At 34.6% G+C, this 20,474-nt stretch overlaps 2 protein-coding genes across 6 annotated transcripts in view; one reads left to right on the top strand and one right to left on the bottom strand.

Moving 5' to 3' along the window:
• LOC112051535 (A disintegrin and metalloproteinase with thrombospondin motifs 1) overlaps positions 1 to 20,474 on the top strand; it is a 148,735-nt gene that overhangs the window by 116,630 nt on the left and 11,631 nt on the right. For all 5 annotated transcript variants that reach the window (XM_052888523.1, XM_052888522.1, XM_052888526.1 and 2 more), the window contains 5 exons: positions 283 to 378; positions 3,047 to 3,182; positions 5,187 to 5,294; positions 10,911 to 11,046; positions 11,637 to 11,766. In XM_052888523.1, coding sequence (XP_052744483.1) covers positions 283 to 378; positions 3,047 to 3,182; positions 5,187 to 5,294; positions 10,911 to 11,046; positions 11,637 to 11,766 — 606 coding nt within the window. The remainder of the gene's footprint in view (positions 1 to 282; positions 379 to 3,046; positions 3,183 to 5,186; positions 5,295 to 10,910; positions 11,047 to 11,636; positions 11,767 to 20,474) is intronic.
• Positions 14,056 to 19,645, bottom strand: LOC112051541 (homologous-pairing protein 2 homolog). The gene is made up of 3 exons (XM_052888558.1): positions 17,412 to 19,645; positions 16,716 to 16,974; positions 14,056 to 14,897 (listed from the first exon to the last, which is right to left on the bottom strand). The coding sequence occupies exons 1-3, from the start codon at positions 17,632 to 17,634 to the stop codon at positions 14,765 to 14,767; spliced, it is 615 nt and encodes a 204-aa protein (XP_052744518.1). The 5' UTR covers positions 17,635 to 19,645; the 3' UTR covers positions 14,056 to 14,764.

Below are 20,474 nucleotides of genomic sequence, written 5' to 3'. Positions count from 1 at the left end.
GCTCGTTCCATCGCCCGCTGTGTGACTCTGAGCCTTCTTATGAGGCCCATAGTTAGCGACCAAGTCTCGGAACCATAGGTCATCACTGGCAACACGCACTGTTCGAAGACTTTTGTCTTCAGGCACTGAGGAATTAGCCTGCTGGTTAACATTTAAAATTAGCACATAGATAGATTACAGTCGGCAATAGCACAAAGGCTACTTTTTATCTTGATATTCCCACAGGAACGAGATCTACGTTGGTTCAAAGTTACACGAAAATAACTATATTTTTGTTTATAGGAAGACGGAGAAGAAATCGGGGATCTCTACCACGACGACGAGAATGGAGCGGCCCTGCTTATTAGAAGACATCCGAAACACGGCAATCTTGTGGTGGTTAGTATATATCACATATTATAATCCTCATTCGATCGATAAGTCCTCATTCGCACAAGAGTTAAAAAAGTTATAGGTTACAACCCAGCGTTGACGCTTTTATTTACGTTCTTCATTTATTTGCTCGCTTTTTTAACGTCCGTTAGAAAAACTGACGTGCGAATGAGGAGTACACTCGATTACATTCTGCCGTGCCATGAAATTACTATTTATTCCTTACAAGTTAGCTCTTGACCACTATCTCAAAGTGCTTCGCTACCCAATTTTCACTGGTTTACGAGTATCAATCGATATTTTTGTTTGTGGTATTGTAGGGGTATTGTAATCTATGGACCAATAAACAAATTTTTTATACCAATAAAAAACTACGTTATTTGCAAATGATAAAGGCTATTTTATCTAATATAAAAAAGTCTAATAACTAGTTATAACGACTTAATGTCGTGGCTTTACGTAGAAACTTTAATGAAGAGCCTTGTAGCTTTCATCTCCTGCAAGTTTTATGTTTACAACATCATTATTAAAAAAAACACAATATCTAGCCTAATAGTGATGTGTTGTGTTGTGACGTAGAACGTAACATTCAGACATACTGAGTAACTGTCTCATCTATATATAAGAGGTTAATATGTATTTGTATACGTGATTAGATAAAGTTTTCCCACGTACCTATAAGTATATTAACATAATTCCAAATCTATAGCCATAGAGGTAACATAAATATCTTGGATGTCAAAGCTACGAGTAGTGAAAAGAAAAAAAATCTGTTCGAATATTCAATTAAACTCGTTAGCGAACACATTCACAATAAAAAAAAAATAGATTATCATCCAGACAGAACCCAAGCCAATTTAGTTGGACGCAGGTGATCACGTCTCAATGTCATGATCATGACCATAAATGTGTCAGTCTATCCGACATATACGTGACTTGAAGACTCGGATAATCCCATAGTTCAATTAAGAGTTACTTGAAGTGGGTATTGAGTTGAGCTTTCGACGAATTGGTAGGCGGAAATAATTCACATCTTCGTGCTTACTGCGTGTACGTGTAGGTATTATAAACGCCTATGTATGATGCAATAATGTCAATCTATTTGGAATAAATAGCCATTTGTATTAAAGTTATTTTATTTTGTCATCTTTTAGTAGCTTCCCGCGTATGTATGGTTAATCCTTTTATACTGCACAACGGATTTTAGTGCAGTTTTAACAACACATAGAGTGACTAGAAATTAACATAGTTTTGTTCCTGACCCCTTTATTCTATAAAGTTTGTGTATGGGAAAAGAAAAGTTGCTTTTATTATTTTCCTCGCAATATTCATTAAAATCGGTAGTTTTGTATGGGAAAAAAATATTACAAGCTTACGAAAAAGATATTTATAAAAGACTTTTATTTATAAATATCTTTTTCGTAAGCTTGTAAGACAAAACAGATTAGTGGATTGTATATATGAACCTTTAACCCAAGTCAGGAAATTGACTTTGACGCTTTGAGGCACATTAAGCTTTTCTCTGTACCTCGGAGATCATGGTAGAATGCGTAAATATCATCATAAAAATTTTAATAAATGATAAACAGGAACATTGGCCATATTTAAAATAGGTATAATGTGGTAAATATTCTTTACAAAATAAAATATGCTGATAACTGAAAGTGTATTGTAGTCATTGATTATATGCTAAAGCGAAGATGAATAAACATTTATATGTTAATATTCGCCAATAAAGACAGCCAGTCATAACCTAAAGCATACAAAGAATACAAACCGAGTTCAAACAATAGAACATAAGTGGACTAAGGTCGATTGCTGCAATCCAATACAATCGACGGGAAAATGCTATAGACGTCGTACTAGCTGCTGAACCTGTTCGGTTAGGAATATGATATTTTATATAGAGGTAAAACTATGAAGTTTTATGAGTTTTTAGAATTTTAAATTCTTTAACGTAGAAAATATAACCGTCGGTAGCAAACGATTTTCTGAAAAGTGAAGATGCTATTTTCAGTTTTGAAAAAGCTTTAGCTTTAAGTAAAGATACTATTTTCAGTTCTAGACATAAAGTCAGTTAGGTTTAGATAGTACTTAGGTGACTTAAGGTCAGCGCGAAGAAATGCCAAGCGGTTCCGCGCTGATCACGGAGTACAAGGGAGGTTATTTTTAGTCCGGCAGAAGTCCGAAGGGATTTCTTTCCTCCCCGACAACAAAAAAAAAGTATTCAAGTGACGTACAACAGTATTAGATACATTGTTACTTGACCTAGACTCCAAAAAGAAGATTTTGATGATTTTGAAAGGAGAGATTGACCCAACACGCTGTTCCAATGTAGGTTGGTGGGCTTAGGGTGATAATATTCAACTCTGTAATTATCACTACTCGATCCTATAGATAGTAACCAAGACGTGGTTAACGCCGGACCACTATACTACTAAGAATTTCACAGAAGAAAGAAAAGACTAATATTTTACCACCCATCCGAATGGGACTCGAACCCAGGACCTCATAAACTGAAGCTACATGGGCTAACCAATGTATCTATGAGGCAGTTGTCATGTAGATTCAGCGTGGTGGTCTAACCCTTCTCATTCTGAGAGGAGACTCATGTTCAGCATATGGATAGTTAATGATGTTATCTAGATAATGGATATAAGATTAATTTTGACAGGAAGGCTCAATAGGCCACGACATGGTGATCAGGCCTATCCCGGACTCGATGAAGGCGACCGCCCCTGACGACGAGATGTTCATGGACCCATCCAGCATGGAGGACATGGTCTCCATCGACACCGGACTTCCTATTGGTGAGTAAACAATCTATGTATAACCGCATTTAACTTTTGTAAGCTATTTATAAACATTTTCTATTTGTGCATGTCTCTATATGTATATGTAACAGAGGCGAAGGATGGAATTTAGATGAAAGTAAGCCGTCCCAAAGAAAAGGAAATTCATATAGCGTGATACAAACTCCGGTTTTTCATATATTTAGATACAGTACAACAATGAATATGCATGCATTTTTAAAGGTAACCCGGCGGGAATCTGTCATGAATTCTTCGCCGCTGGGAGAAATAACTGTCTTTATAATGCTTGATTTTAGTTTATCTCTTCTATATTTGCTTGCTACACTACACCCAATGGTGTTTAAATTACACCCAATATGGGTAGTTTGATGCATGTTAATGAATTTTAATCATGCATCAAACTACCTATAAATTAGTTTCACTTCATTTCACTGTCATTTCATTTCACTACTACCTACCTAACTACCTAACTATCTACCAAACTAACTACCTATAAATACTACTATTAATTAACTAAAAATTAATTAAGATTATAGTTTATCTTAAATAATTTTTGATCTTTGGTGACGATTCAATGTAGGTACAAAAATAATTTTCAATGCCACTCTCAATATAATATTAAGATTATTCGTGAAGTTGGACGAGAGTAAGTTTTATACCTCTAATGACTACAAAATACATAATTTTAAAAAAACCAACACTTATTTGTAAACATTCATCCATCCAGTCAGCATTGTTCTGTCCAAGCCAACTCACGGATTAGGATTTCACTACTTTATACATATTTCATACTCAGGTCAACAGTTAAAGTGACTGAATTTGTACCTAAGAGCAAATTGATTTAAAAAACCACGTGATTACTTTGATTGATAATATAAATAATAAAAATCAACAAAGAATAAAAATAAGATAAATACTACTAATAAATTGTAGTTTATAATTTATAATTATTTAAGATTGCTTTTCGTGCTTTGCTTATATTTTAATTATATTTAATACCTACTATATGCCAGTTACTGCAACAATAAGTTTTACCAATTATGTATTTATAATTAACAACAGTAATACGGATTAGGTATCATTCATTTTCTAATTAAAGGCATTTATTTTTATTACACACTGTAGGTACTATTAATAACATAGCGTACATAATTACTTAATAAGTGATTCGTTTATCGAAGATCAAAGTAATTAATAATTTTGCCGAGTTCTTTTTCGCAGGCATTCGCTATTTCGCCAATAAAACTGTAATCAAGTTGAACTTTATTGCGTTGTTTGAGGAACGTATACGCGAATTATTTTATATATGGCTTAAATATTCAAATTGGCATCTGTCGACGCAAAACTCCAGGTAGTTTTTCATTCACACTCGTAATATTTGATTTATAAAGTTCCAATCGTTCGCGAAACGTGTTTGGCATGTATTTTTGTGTTATTTTTTTTTAACTGTCAATAAAATTAAATTAAGGCTGCCGACTGTTTGGTAAAATAAAGCTCGTCTGTTTTCTACGACCGGTCATTTAATATTAATATTATTCAAACTTTTATCTACACGAACAACTTAAATCTGGAAGACTCCATTAAAAATACCTATTATGTATTCTACGTAACTTTGTTTTGTTTATATTTTCTTAAACCTGAAAAGTTTGTGTTCCCTAATAAGAGAAGGTTATACTTTTCTATAAATTAAGCTCGGTATAAAATTATAAATTATAAAAAAAAACTATTTTTAACTGACACGTCAAAACATTTACAAATTATACTTGTGTGTGTGTACAACAAACGAGCGCATGTTGTTGTCACTTTACAGTGTTTTGTTGAGATACCACTACCAGGTAGAAAATCACATTCATGATAGATAATTTGTGCTAGTTTATTTATTCGTGTGACTTCAATATTCGTTTATAAGCAGATAATAAACAAAATATTTTGTTTCAATAAAACTATCATAGACTTGTTTCTTTACACGATTGTTTTAATTGAGTTTGTTTTTGTCTACAGTACAGAGAGATAAGGCTGAACATGAAAGTTTGCAGCGGGCACTGAAGGGCGCTGCACACGTCATCATTAAGAGGGATCCGGCGCAGGACGACCACTCAGGCGATTACGGTAAACTTTATGACTCCAAATTACTTACTGCCCTGGCCGTCTTGGTAATATAGACGATAATATCAAGAGATGTTTACTGACGGCCAATCTAGACCACATTTGTTCTTATATCGCTGATTTTCAGCTGACACCTACATTATGTATTATGTGACATTACCTGTATGCACCAAGAAAACTTGGGAGCGAATAGAGGTGATTTCCAGCTGAAACCTTTTACTAAATGACAGTGCAGTGAGCATAGAACGCTGATTGATGTATGCTGCTTCAGAACCTTGAGCTAAGTGACGCCATGGAGCCATACGGTACTGATATTCATGTGACACCTTGAACCAAGTGACGCTATGATTAACACAGAGCGCTGATTTTCAGCTGACACGTCTATTATTTGATGTATTCTGTGACCTTGAACTAAGTGACTCCGCTGGAAGCATGCATCGCAGATTTTCAAGTGTCACCTTGAGCCAGGTAACGCTGCGATGAACATAGAACACTGATTTTCAGCTGGCACCTCTATTATTTTATGAATTCTGTGACCTTGAACTAAGTAACTACGCTGGAAGCATACATCGCTGATTTTCAGGTGACAACTTGAACACAGTGACGCAGTCACAAAGTTAGGTTTAGTTCGACATAAATAAACGATTGTAGATATTCAAATAATAATGTATCATTAATAAATTAACATGTTTTACATTTTTGAAGATAAGAATAAGTCGCAAACATATTAGATAACCCGCTTATTAGATATATTATGTCATACTTATAGTAAACTTGACCAAAGCTCTGATGTTCATTTGCACTTGCGAGTTACATAGTAGTTAAATAATTAAATATAAAAAGTTTTTATAAATTCCATCACATTTCTTTTATTGGGTGAACCGATATATTGTTTCAATTTTTATGTTCAAGTAGACGTTTTGTGAAAAAATATAATGATGATTTAGTGCCAAAACCTTTCAGCTATATGCAGATAGCAATATAGTTAAATTTGACTTCGATGGTCTAGCAAATAGCTCAAGTTTAGTAGTAGCTAGTTTCAAGATATTGTTAGTAGCAACCTGGAGTTGGCTAATTGGAGGTGTAACTACACCATCCCTCGGAGAGCTCGTCAAGCCGTCGGTCTCGGTAATTTTCTTAAAAATTCAAACATTCTCGCAGCCCGCCAATGCAATGAAGCTGTGTAATGGGTGTAAGCTCAAAATGTCCTCTCCTTTAAAGAGGAAGGGTAGTCCTGTGAGTCAAAATAGGCTGATCTTAGATTTTATATTACAACTTGAATTACTGTGATAGGTCCCGGAAGTCCTCGGAGTTTTTCTCTCCGCACAATGGCACCGGCTAGGTGAATCCATGGAACGCTAAGATATTCGTCTCAATACTCTCACATTGGCTCCAGCTTGTAGTACACGAAACGTTTTATTATATGTATTAGATCAACGGACATCGGACAACAAGTAGTGACGTTTACTTTGCAAACTGATTGCATATTAAATAAATATCGATTATCATAATAGTCAGGCATGTTTCCGTGCAAATACATATCTTTCTGTGTTTATTGTGCCAAACTAGTTAATGCGACATTTGCTCAGTGCGATGTTCTTCGTGTATTCAAAGGTTATATATACTAATATAGAGCCGTGATAGCCCAGTGTATATGACCTCTGCCTACGATTCCGGAGAGCGTAGGTTCGAATCTGGCCCGGGGCATACACCTCCAACCTTTCAGTTGTGTGCATTTTAAGACATTAAATATCACGTGTCTCAAACGGCGAAGGAAAATATCGTGAGGAAACCTGCATACCAGAGAACTTTCGTAGTTCTCGGCGTATGTGAAGTATGCCAATCTGCATTAGGCCAGCGTGGTGAACTATTGGCCTAACCCCTTTCATTCTGAGAGGAGACTTGAGCTCAGCAGTGAGCCGAATATGGGTTGATAATGATGATATACTAATATTATAAAGAGGTAGTGGTATCGTAGGGGTAATCTCTGGATCTACTTAATCGATTTTTTAAATTCTTTCACCACTAGAAAGCCACGTTATTTGTGATTGTTATAGGCTATATTTCATACCCGTATACTCACAGGAACGGGAACTACGCAGGTGAAACCGCGGGGCGTCTACTAGCTAACCAGTGAATAAATGAGGCATTCTAAAATATAGCCTTGCTTTAGTATACGTGCCATAAGAAATAATAATGAAATGCTTTTAAAAGCAATAGGTACAAGGAAACACGTGTGTTCTCTCGCGGCAGGAAAGGCACCTGTGTGAAACTATGCTAAATGGCTGACAAACCAGTTCTACGTAAATGTCGTCCTGATATATACCTACCTACAAATGTGATAATAATTTTACCTATCCTTAATTGACTACAAATATGAAACAAGAAACGAGACGCCTGTCTGTCTGTTCTATAAACGTTATTTAGGTAAATGCTATACGAATTTTGTTATCGAAATTGATTAAATTTATTTTACAATCTTGTAGTACGTAGGTAACGTATTTAGAAAAATACAATTTATAGCTGTAAACTTCTTTTGTCATACTTATTTTTTGCTATCTTCTGAACTTTTTTTTGTCTTGGTTTATCGAATAATAATAATCAAAATCAAAATTGTTGTCGGTCCAATTAGAGGCCCGTGACGCTTTCGATTCATGTTATAATAAACTTCAAAGTTAATCTTGACGGTGTTTTTCTAAGGGTCATTACTAAGTTAACACTCTAACGAGACCTGATAGCTCAGTGGATATGACCTCTGCCTTTGATTCAGAGGGCGTAGGTTAGAATCCGATAAATTAAATATCACGTGTCTCAAACGGTAAAGGAAAAACATCGCGAGGAAACCTGCATATCTGACAATTTTCTTAATTCTCTACGCGTGACAAGTCTGCCAATCCGCATTAGGGCAGAGTGGAGGACTAAGGCCTAACCCCTCTCATACTGAGAGGAGCTTATGGGTTGTTCATGATGAATATAATATTTATTTATACAAGTGTATTTTGTAACAGACATTGTTAAAAAAATAATTAATTTAAATCAATTTATAATAGTCTTGTTCATACTCGTTTGCTAATATATTTGTAGACAAAGGATAATTTATGTAATGACAAAAATACAGCTTACGTTCTCGATAATTGATTTCTGATGTCCACAGGATCGGTGCCATTAATATTTATGAAAATCTAATAAGAATTGTATCTAGTTTGTTCTTTATTGCCTACTTTGCAGGTCATTGGGTCATGACTCGAATGGATGTCGCGTCATCTTTATTAATTAAACCACAATTCACGAAAATCTTGATGATGGGGAAAACCAGTCATCATGTTGAGTCGTTCGAAATTTTTTTCTGTAGGTAGATACCTAAATATTGTCTATAATGTCGAGTTGTGTTCAGGAAGCGTAAAAACTAGATATACATAAATATATAATGTAAGTAAGTAAGTAACACAAAATTGTGCATGTAGCCTGTTTGCGCTCTGTGGAATAGCTAAATTCGGATCACTTTTTGCGGTGATTTTGTAGGCACGTACCTTATCAAATAGAATGAAATATATCGTTGCATAAGTGGCTGTTTTTTATGAATGTCAAGTTAGCCGTTGACTGCATTCTCACTTGATGTTAAGTGACGATTGTAGATTTAACCTGGCTTACTTTTAAGACGTACAAGTTTACTCAACCCATACCTATGACAGTTTTTACGCGGTATCGCACCAGAACGCTAAATCGCTTGGCGGCACGTCTTTGCCAGTAGGGTGGTAGACATGGCCAATGCCTACCACAGAGCAAAAATTTCGAATGGGTTTTTGGTTTGGTAAATTAAAAAAAATTATATCCATATGTTAAGCGTGAAATTATAATTTTTAAGCGCTTTCCAGTTATTTAATATTAAATGGCTACATCGCAATCGTTATTATGTAAATTTTCCTGCCAATTATTGCATAAATTATTATATTTTATTACCGTCTAAATATAAAAGGGTGAGGTGACTAACCAGAGAAGCATTTGATGAATTCTTTCATATCGCGTAAATACATAAGTTAAAAATGAAATTTCATTTCAAAGTCAAACGCAAAGCCTTTACAAAGACAGCGTTAGCTTTTAGCGATGTCTGTTCTGTGACAAAGACTCTCATGATCAAAAGTTAAATAGGCTTCCAATGAGACAATTAATCTTAATTACACCTTAAAGGCAGGCGTCCACAGATCTGAGATATACGGTACCTATACAAAGAATACTAAAATCCGTTTGATGAGATGCGTCCGATACGTACGATGCGATCTGTGTACGCCTGCCATTAGTAGGTAAGTTGGAATATTATTATCATTTCAATAATTTAGATGACAGCAATTCTCGTGACGTGTAGGTTATCTTATACATTATGATACGCTTTTTTTTAAACAATAAAGTAAAAAAATGCCTGGCGCCATATAAGTCGGTAGGTATTCTTAATTTATAAAACATTTTCGTGCATAATATAACATTTAAGATTATGTAAATCTATTAAAATTAATAAATAACACTTTGTATGGTAAATTACAAATGTTGATTCTACATTATTAGCGTGTCGGTTCACTCGCATAATATCTATTATTATTTTTACTCGACTTTGTTGAAGCAAATAAGAAGTTATGTATTAACAGTAGATATATTTTTGTATGTTTGTCTTTAAAGTTATTCTAAAAATTTTATCTTTCATGGGTTAATTTTGTTGAGTGATAAATTAGATGTAACTCGTGCGCATTAACTTGACACAACCATACCAAATACAACGATACAAACACTGTGCCTATACTTACAAACATCTTTACCGCAGTGTTAGGAATATGTGTGCAGGAATATGTTTACCGCAGTATGCCGTAAACCTAATTGTCCTTGGGACAATTAGAAAACAAACAAAAAATAATTCACCCAATGATGCTCAAACTTTGGATATGTGATAATCATGGTTAATCGAACAATACTATGAACGTGGCGAACCATGGTGGTTGACCAAACCACCTTCTGAACTTTGGTGCCTCTGATAACAAAAATATGCTCCTTGAAAATGGTCCGAAAAGATTACACTTCGTTCTTTGTTTCCGACTCGCCATGTGTTTGGCTACAGAAAGTAGAGACTGAAATAGCCCGACAAATTAAAAAAGAAAACTGCTAATGCTTGTTAAAAAAACTCAGTTGCGTATTAAACTGAGTAATTCCAACATTTGCATTATGAGTTTTGACGTGACAACGTCATATAATTTGATGAAGCCAGATGCAAACTCGAAAAAGATGACGTCATGCGTCGTTCCCTCGCTCTATGATTGGCAACTTTTTTTACAAGAAATAAAGTATATTCTGGTCTATGAAGATTATTAAACAGTATTTAAGAAAAACGAACATTTTTTTTAAAACGCAACCATTCCATCAGTATTTTCTTATGACGTGGTCACGTTCAACTATCGTCAGTAAACCAACTTTACAGACAACCTTTTTTTTTAGTTTGGGGATGCAACTAACAGCAAATTGTTGAGTTTTCAAGCTGTACTCTAAATAGCTTCTTAAGTCGTTAAAATATGCGACATTTATGAAATGATGAGGATGATGGTGCTGAAATAAATTTGGATACGATATTCCTTTCAGCGTTCATGGAGCCAGACCATCTCGGCAAGCGGTTCAGGCGGAGGAGGTCAGCCGAGGCGCACAGCCGGCGCAAGCGGGAGGCGCCCTACGTCATCTACCCGGAGATCCTCGTCATTGTCGACTACGATGGCTACAGGTCAATATCGTTCAGTATATTTTTAACAAACTCCAAAAATGTGACCGCAAAAAGTACCTATGTTGTCAAAGCGATCCCTATATTGTACATATATCTACTACTAGCTGACGCCGCGCGGTTTTACCCTCGTGGTTCCCGTTTCTGTAGGAATTCGGGGATAATATATAGCTTATAGCCTTCCTCGATAAATGGGCTATCTAACACTGAAAGAATTTTTCAAATCGGTCCAGTAGTTCCTGAGATTAGCGTGTTCAATCAAACAAACTCTTCAGCTTTATAGTATTAGTATGGATACCTCATATTGTATAACGAACAGCTTCTAAGGTATGTAGCAAATTTGGTAAGTTTATGTATGTCTGTATGTTTGTCAGCACATTTCTCATATACTAATTCGGATTAAAAAAGTTTTCTAGTTGGACTAGGTATAAGAGCAAGTTTCATCTAAATCTATCTGGTCAGTGGTTTTTGTGATATAGGGTTAAGTGAGATGAGTATATGTTCGTTTACATCCGCTAGTTTTTTATAATTAATACCTACCTACTTATTTACTGACAGTTACCAAACTTCACTTGACGTTTAACTTGCCTCAGGTTACACGGAGGCGACAATCTGCAAATAAAACGCTACTTCGTCTCCTTCTGGAACGGCGTTGACCTCCGGTACAAACTGCTAAAAGGGCCCAGAATAAGGATATCCATCGCTGGCATTATTATATCGAGGGTAAGCTTTTTTTGTAGCTAAGTGTACATACTTAAATCTACTCGTAATATTATATCTATGCTAAGACGAGCGCAATAATATTTTGTAGTAATATATATTACCTATTGTGTATTCATAATACATAATAGCTAATATCATAAACAATACATAGGTAATATATAATAGTAATATCATGAACAATACATACTTACTTAATCTATATATATAAACATTAATTGTTGTTCGTTAGTCTCGCTAAAACTCGAGAACGGCTGAACAGATTTATTATGTCTTGGTCTTGAAATGTTCGTGAATGTACAGGGAAGGTTTAAAAGGTGAGAAAAATTAGAATAATTGCCAGGGAAACCATAAAAACCACCCTTTTTCCCATACAAGCGTTTAAGACTCAAGGGGAAGTGGTAGGGTAGGGGTAGGGTAGAGGTGAGGTAGAGGCAGGGAGTATGAGTATGGTGGGGTAAGGTAGGGTAGACCGGGTCCGCTAGCGTCTATATAATATTTTGTAATCGTGTCGAGGAAGAGCCATGATAGCCCTGTGGATTTAGGTTCCAAGCCGGACCGGTGCATGCACCACCAACTTTCAGTTATGTGCATTTAAAAAAAATATTTATTTATTTATTTTTTATTGCACAAAACAAAGAAAACAAAACAAAATTACGAACAGTGAAGAAAAAACATCGTAAGGAAACCTGCATACCTGGAATTTTCTTCTTGATTCTTTACGTGTGTGAAGTCTGCCGATCCGCATAGGGTCAACGTGGTGGTCAATTAGCCTAACACCTTTCATCCTGTGAGGGGACTCGTGCTCAACAACGAGCCGAGTATGGGTTGTTAATTGATGATTACTATAGTGACAGCATTATCATGCCGACTAACAGAACCGAAGTCCCTTTTTAAAAGTATACATATTTTATAAGCATCAATATCTTTTGTTATGGTAAAACACATTAAAACAAAAAACAAAAACATTTTTTTTTGTAGTCTTAACTCTAAAACTTGATCATTCGTCATCAAAAACTTGATCCCATGTAATTTCGTATTCCTTTGTTTTCACTAACGATATAAAAACATAAAAATATGCAGACAAATCTTAAAAAACTACATTATAATTTATTGGTGTCTATTTTGTTTATGATTAGATACATTTTGAATATTAATTTTTGGAGTTATAAAAAACTCGGAATATGTCAGCTATTCATACCTTTATTATACGACTAATATATCTTGACATAAAGTTTATATTGTAGTTTAAAAAATATTGGTAATTTGGTATCCGTAGTCACAACTATCGGACGCCCGCTGCTTCTTACGCGTGAAATATTTTTATACCCGCAGGAACAATGAATATTTTAGAAATAAAAAGAAGCCTAGTATATGTTGCCCCATAGCCTCCTTTATGGTTCAGTGAAAGTCTCGTTAAAATAGGTTCAGGAGTTCCAAAGATAATCCCGGACAAATATAAAGAAAGCCTGACAAAACTTATAAAAAAGTTTGTTTATGTTTTGGTTGGTATCGTGCTATCACACGATAGAAACTTAAATTTTATTTATATGTATGTATGATGTATTATATTTATGTATGTATATGTATTTATATTTATGATTAAACGAAGCGATTTCAAACGTGCGATTGTGAGATACTATAGAATCCGTACGTACGAGTAGGTCTTCTTTTAAAAAGTAAAGTTGTCTTACTTAAAAGTAGCCATATGATAGTATGCCATCATCATCATCGTCATATCAGCCAATGGGCGTCCACTGCAGGACATAGGCCTTTTATAGGGACTTTCAAACATCCCGATCCTGCATTCAGCGAATCCCTGCGACTCGCTTGATGTCGTCAGTATACCTGGTGGGAGTCGATCAACACTGCGCTTTTTAGTTTTTTAGTGCGGAGTCTTAATTCCAGCACCTTGGGAACCCAACGTCCATGGGCTCTTCGGACTATGTGCTCCGCCCATAGCCACTTCAGCTTCGTTCAGCTTCGTCGATTCGTTGAGCTATGTCGGTGACTTTGGTTCTTCTGTGGATCTCCTCACATCACCCAGATACTTCAAGCATAGCTCGTTTGAATGACAATTTATTATAAGTTGATACATTAGTGATACAGCGTCCATACTTAGTGTTCATTCTCCCTTGGATATTAATAAATGTAGATACGAGTATGTTACTCAATCACTCTAGAAATGAACCGATTCGAATGAAATTTGTTACAGAGATATATTATACTCTGGTATAGCACTTAGGGCTACTTTTTATCCTCATATCCCCACAGGAATATGACGTATACAGGTGAAACCCCAGTACACAGGTAGTAAATATACATGTTTTAAAGAGTGACTAATTTACTGAAGACAAATTTTATTTGAATGGAAACGGTTTTATGGCTTATAAATTATATAAACAAATCACAAGAAAAATCCTCCTTAATTAATATTCAAATCTAGGTAAGCTTTGTATTAATAGATTTTTTTTTATTAGTCATACATGATCTGACCACAGCTGTTTTCAATAAAATCTACCGTTTATAGATGAGTTTCTAAGTATTCTTTTTTCATTATTAGAAAGATTCCGGGTTCGATTCCATGCTCCGGAAATTTAGTTTTTTAGTTTTTTTTTGCCATGGCATGTCCTATGGTTAGCATTTTTCAAGTAATAACTTCTTATAAAAATGTAAACTGCTTCGTAACGTAACGCGTTACGGCGCTAGTCTGTCTGGCTTCCCTTTCTCCACGCAAACGGCAGCGCAGCAGGTTTAAATTATTAACAGTCTTCAAAAAGGAGGAGGTTTTTATTTTAAGTATTGGTATGATTTTTTCGCCTGAACTGATTTGGAAAATTTTTGTATTAGACTGTTTACCTAATTTCTCTTCAATAATGAATTCATTCCAATAGCACTACTATACAACTTATAACTTAACAACACTTTGTAAGTACTTAGATAAATAAAACGTCGATTGGTATTAAGTACATTAAATTATTTATTTACGTCATATATAAAACTAGGTCGTTTTCAATTGAAAGTTAACCATTTCGTCAGTCTCTATACAAAGCTCTTCTAAAAAGTTCTTTTTGGATTTTGGATAACCCTCCAATACCGCTTCTAACATATCAGAACAGATTCTCTTGCGTTTCCTAAAAGTAAAAATATAACTCATTACATATTGGTAGGCAATGATATTGCACGTAGAGTACATAAATAAGCTCACCATACAGTATTTGTAAGTATAAGTAGGTACATTATAATACAAATATAAGTTTTTTTTTCATTAGTAGATGTAGAGCATAGGTACTAAATACATAAATCTTATAATATATTTCTGTACTAAGTCATTAGTAGTACCTACAGATATATACACTAGCGGACGCCTGCGAATTCGTCCGCGTCAAATTAAATTTTTCACAAATTCCACGGAAACTATGGATGGTAGGTACGTAAATGTAGCCAATATGGTGCTAAATATGTTGCTCAATAACCTCCCCTATTACCTAAAGCAAGTCCCTTTAAAATCGGTCCAGCCGTTCCAAAAATTTGCACAGGGACAGGCACACACAGACAAACGAAAGTTCTAAACAGTTTGATTGTTTTAGTATCGCGTAAATAACTACTATACTATAAGAAGTATCAGAAAACAGTTAACTACATATAAATCCTTACCTAATTTTAAAATCAGACAGACAAGTCAATTTTATTTTTATATACCTACTAGCTTCTTACCCTCAGAATACAGAAAACCACCAGAAGGAGTGATAGCGCAAAGAAGTGAAGCCATTTAAACTACACATTTTACGATTACTCACTCTGTGTTGGACGTGTTGTTTGACGTGCTATACAGGTGACAAATTTAATTAAATTAAGCTGTCTTGTGCTATTCCTTCGTGTAAAAATGCCGTTGGTAGAAAAAAGAAACTGAATAGGATCACATTTCACGTGTAAGTAGCACAAATAAATATTCTTATGTTAAAATAATGAATAATTTTTACGTGAATTTAGTTGTCATAGAAACCGATGACTTCATTTTGTAAGTGTTGCCAATGTAATTGTTTTGATTTTCCCTACTTTTAATTTCAATTCAAGGATTTATTATTTATGTAAAATATTAATCAACTAAATAGGTAGGCATAGGTTCCGGCAATTAAGTTGAAATAAAATTGTGGTAATCAGCGCAGATAAAGAAAGTGTAAAATAATCTTAAAGCTTTAAAATTTTACAAATAACAATGGCGTGCTATATTATAATAAGTTCGTTCGTTCTTGTCTGTTTGTGTGTTTGTTTGCACATTTGTTTGTTTTCGTGTGCTTGTTTGGTCTTTTGTTTGTTTGTGTACCTACTTGTTTGCTTGTTTGTTTGAGCAAGAGGATTAAATAAAATATTTTTATCTTCAAAACACATTCTTAAAAGATATTAAACCAATTCAATGGCCTTATTTATACTTGAATTTTAAGAGACATAAAAATTAGAGATATAAGACGAGATAATAATAACTGTGCACACGATTGAAATACATATTTATAATAATAACATAATATAATTATATGGAATATATAAAATTATTATTGTAAATATGTATTTCTTTAGTTTGTTAGTTGATAAGTTTTATAATAACCGTCTTATTATATTTATTATTTATTTGTCCTTGTCTTAAATTTTTTAGAGTTCATTTTCTTGCTGACTCTTAGCAATCACTAGAAAACAGGTCCCACTATTTTTATTATTTACCATACAAGTTAACATTTAATGTGATGAACTGTACACTTATTGTTTTCCATTTAACATTATAAATTTTTACCACAAAATAGGGAAAAATTTAACAGCCTCATGTACTAGCAATATTACGCGGGTGAGAATTGCGACGAGTGCAGGCTGTTGTGTACAATTTTTGGACACACTGCGCACTATAGAATGACATCTAAACGTGGCTTCTGGTGGTTTTCTGTATTCTGAGTTCTTACCTATACTCCTTTAGATACTTTTCGTGTTCACTTAAAATAATTTTTTTTTCGTCAGCGCTCAATACTTCCGTTGTGTCACGTAGAACGTTCAACTTTTTTTCTAGTTTGTCTATGTTATCTTTTATTTTCGCTGATTCTGATTTCGTCATATCGTTTGTGGGAGCAGATGTAAGGTTTTTGATATTTGCCTCCGCTTTTTTCAAATCTGCGTTCTTGTCGTTTAGAATATTTGATAGGCTGCTTATTTGAGCATCGTAATCTGAAAACAAATGATATTAAAAAAAACATTTACCATATACATACTTAGCTAGACATACTATGCAATTACTTTTATAGCTGATTTATATTTGGTATTTGGGGTAATTACCAATAAAAAATTCTTTATCTTATTTCTTTAGTTTTTGTAAACGGTTTTTAAAATACCTATTTAAAAACATAGGACGGCATTTCCTTGAACAATATTGAAAATTACTGATTCGACGGTTCGTGTCGTACTGATTCGAGAATGTATTAGTTTTGAATTTTGTATTTGGAGCGGCTACGACACCGTCGTGTTCCGTACACTCCATCTGTATATTATTAATCATCTGCGACTCTATGTAAGTAGGTAGCTACTATAAATACTGTACCTAGCTAATTATCTTTTGCTACTATTTTTTCAAGTAGAGGAAGAGAAGTAGTACTCAAAAGTCCTACCTTCTGTGTCAGTATTTTCTTGCACATTTTCCAATTGCAAGGCTGCGTAAACTTTTTGTTTTCCATACAATTTACATTTTATTTTACCCGATTCACTCAGAGCATCGAGAGCTTTTTGAACTGCACCTTTCGTGTACGCTCCTCTTAAATTAACGGTGACATCTGCACAGGAATATGGCCTATTCGTATCGATTAAATATTTCAAAACTGAATCACTAGCCATTATTATTCTTTGTAATTTATAAAATTATCGTTATCAATTACCAGAAAAAATACATAAAAATGACGCACAACTTTTTTTTTTTGGCGCAAGAAATGATAAGGCAAAGGCTGAGATGTATTCAGCCTATTATTTTAAAAAGTACGCTCAGAAATGTGAAAATTTAAATACCTTTACCTATTCAAAAATTATTTATTATTTAGTTGTAACATAAAATTAGTTACATAGTAAAACTGTATCTACCTATTTTAATTCTTGCTATTGTAAAATGTAAACGAACAGTGTAAAATAAGACAGATTTAGGAACATAACGAATAGAGGCGAAACCTGATTTAACAAAAAATATCGAATTAATTTGTATAAATTAGAAACACCTGCAACACAACTAATGAAAAATTACGTTTTATTTGAACTTAACGTTTGACCGGTAGTTATATTTTGCTTTTATTATATATTTTTGTTAATTTCAAAGTCTGTGATCAAAATAGAACTTGGTTTATCCTAAGATTTTTCTGAATTTGGACCATAGTGATTCTGAATTTGAAGTGTTACGTTAAATAGGTACGTTACTTTTATCGGGTAGACAGGGATAAACTTCCTCGTAGCTCGTAGGTCAAACGAAATATTTCTGTGTTTTTTTTTTAATTACCTGAGGTATTACAGTGTAAAGTTACTAACTCACGATTTATGAAGCCTTTATTTTGTGGATTTCAGGCCTCGTCCCCCAGGAGATGTCGTTACGAAAGTGCAGAATTTTACAAAACAATCAAAATGTCATCATTTGATTTGATTTTGGGGAATTCTGCATTTTGATTATACGCAAAAATCTTCGACGCCCTATAGAATCTTAAAAATACCATTCATTTCTATGATTATCTAGAGATCTCTAGAATCTTGGCTCGCTGGCTAGAGATTTTATCTGTCACAGAGATGATACATCGCGAAAGTCATGGAGATACCTATAGGTACCACAGCTCGACAGAGGCGTGCTTAAGGGTTTTAACTAGGATATGTGTAGTATATGTCAACAGCCTAGACTGTCAATAGATGAGTCTATAAATATAAGCCTCGGACAAGAGGGGGAGTTAGTTGCACTTTGGTGCTACAGCAGTACGTACCACGAGGTACTAAGTAGATACAGTGTTCAAACAACTGGATGTGATAAGCCGAGTGATCAACCGATCACCCAGAGAGTGTGCAAACACTACAATATGTGCCTATAAGTAAAAATTGGAAAATTCCTCGTCTATTCTGTGGTCTAACATAGGTATGTATTGAGTCTTTAGGGTAGGCCGTGCTTTTTTGCAACTATGAAGTGACCGCCACTGCAGCTCGACCCCCTCCCCTCTAAACACCTCACCTAAATTACGACTATTTTGTTATATGCTAAAATATAAGTCAATATTATAATAATGACTTACCTAATTACTTTGCTACTAGACCCATCAAAGTAGGCAAGCAACCGGTGATCATAATAATTTTGGCCAATAGTTCAAGGTTAAGTTTGCATAAAAATCACGTTTCATTATGCTAGCTACCCACGGTCCAAATACCGATGGTCCAATAAACCTACATGCCTGTAGCACTGCCAGCATGATGTCCGGTAAAACTAATAGGGTCGTTGATCAAAGACCTAGTACATAGAATAAGGGTCCGAAATATGTATATCGATATCATCACTACATAGTATAAAACAAAGTCGCTTTCTCTGTCCCTATGTATGCTTATATCTTTAAAACTACGCAACGGATTTTGTTGCGGTTTTTTTAATAGATGATCGATTGATTTTGATTTGATATAACAACATCCATGGTTCCCGCGGGATTTGTGAAAAGCTGAAATCCACAGCCAACACACGATGAGTTTTACCGGACGTCATGCCGGCAGCGCTGCAGGCATATGGGTATATTTTACTGTGTGTGGTTAGCATAAGACAGGCAGATACCTACCTTCGTATGCATTAGACATCACTACTAAGATTCATTGGTATGTGGAAATTGCTTTATCATTTCATCGAAATATGTTAATTATGCGTGATTTTTATTTATTTATAATAGACACTTTACTTAATTGGTATCGAGATTATTTGTAAATGTCGCCTGTTGGACGACTTTCAGACTTTAAATTCACGGGAAACTATGTAATAATTATTAACATCCTAGATAATAATACGTAACAGCCTGTCATAGCAAGATCTGCTTTATTTTATAAGAGCTAAAAGTTTGACACTCTTTTACGGTAGGCTATTATCGAGCTCGGGCCGTTGTGGTTTTGGTAGAAAGCTTCCAAGGGTCTAGACTAGACCCTTAACCACCCAAGATTAAAACATTTTTTTTATTACAAATCACTTGTAAAGAATAAAAAGAAAAGAAAAAACCTGTCAACAAAAATCATGTTCCTGTCCACTCATTGCCAAATGATTTTTCGGAAATCTGATGACAGTGGGTAATTCCTTTTTTTTAAACTTCGTTGGCTTGGCAGTAACATACTGCCTGTAACGTTTCTTCAAGTTGCCTGCCCCACATCTCCTACCTATTTTTTCACTTTCTCCGCGTATAGACTTAACTTAGCTTCGTGTCAAGACAATCCTTAATTAGGTGCATATATTGAAACGTAAATAAATATAACAACTGATCGTTTGAATGGATTTCAGTGTTAAGCTGAGAGATAGATTATCATACTTTACAGAATAGCACATGACACATCTCACAGGAAATGTGAAACCGCGAGGCACGGGCACAGCAAGTGTTAAAATAATTCTTCTTTAATTAGGAAGGAACTACCGTACGCCCCGCAGTTTCTTTTCCCGCGAGATAAAACATATCGTATGACACTCAGTCACT

The sequence above is a fragment of the Bicyclus anynana genome, chromosome 2, assembly GCF_947172395.1.
Source record: "Bicyclus anynana chromosome 2, ilBicAnyn1.1, whole genome shotgun sequence".
Classification (NCBI taxonomy): Eukaryota; Metazoa; Arthropoda; class Insecta; order Lepidoptera; family Nymphalidae; genus Bicyclus; species Bicyclus anynana.
Note: the sequence above shows the minus strand (reverse complement) of the source record. Positions and strands in the feature narration are given on the sequence as shown.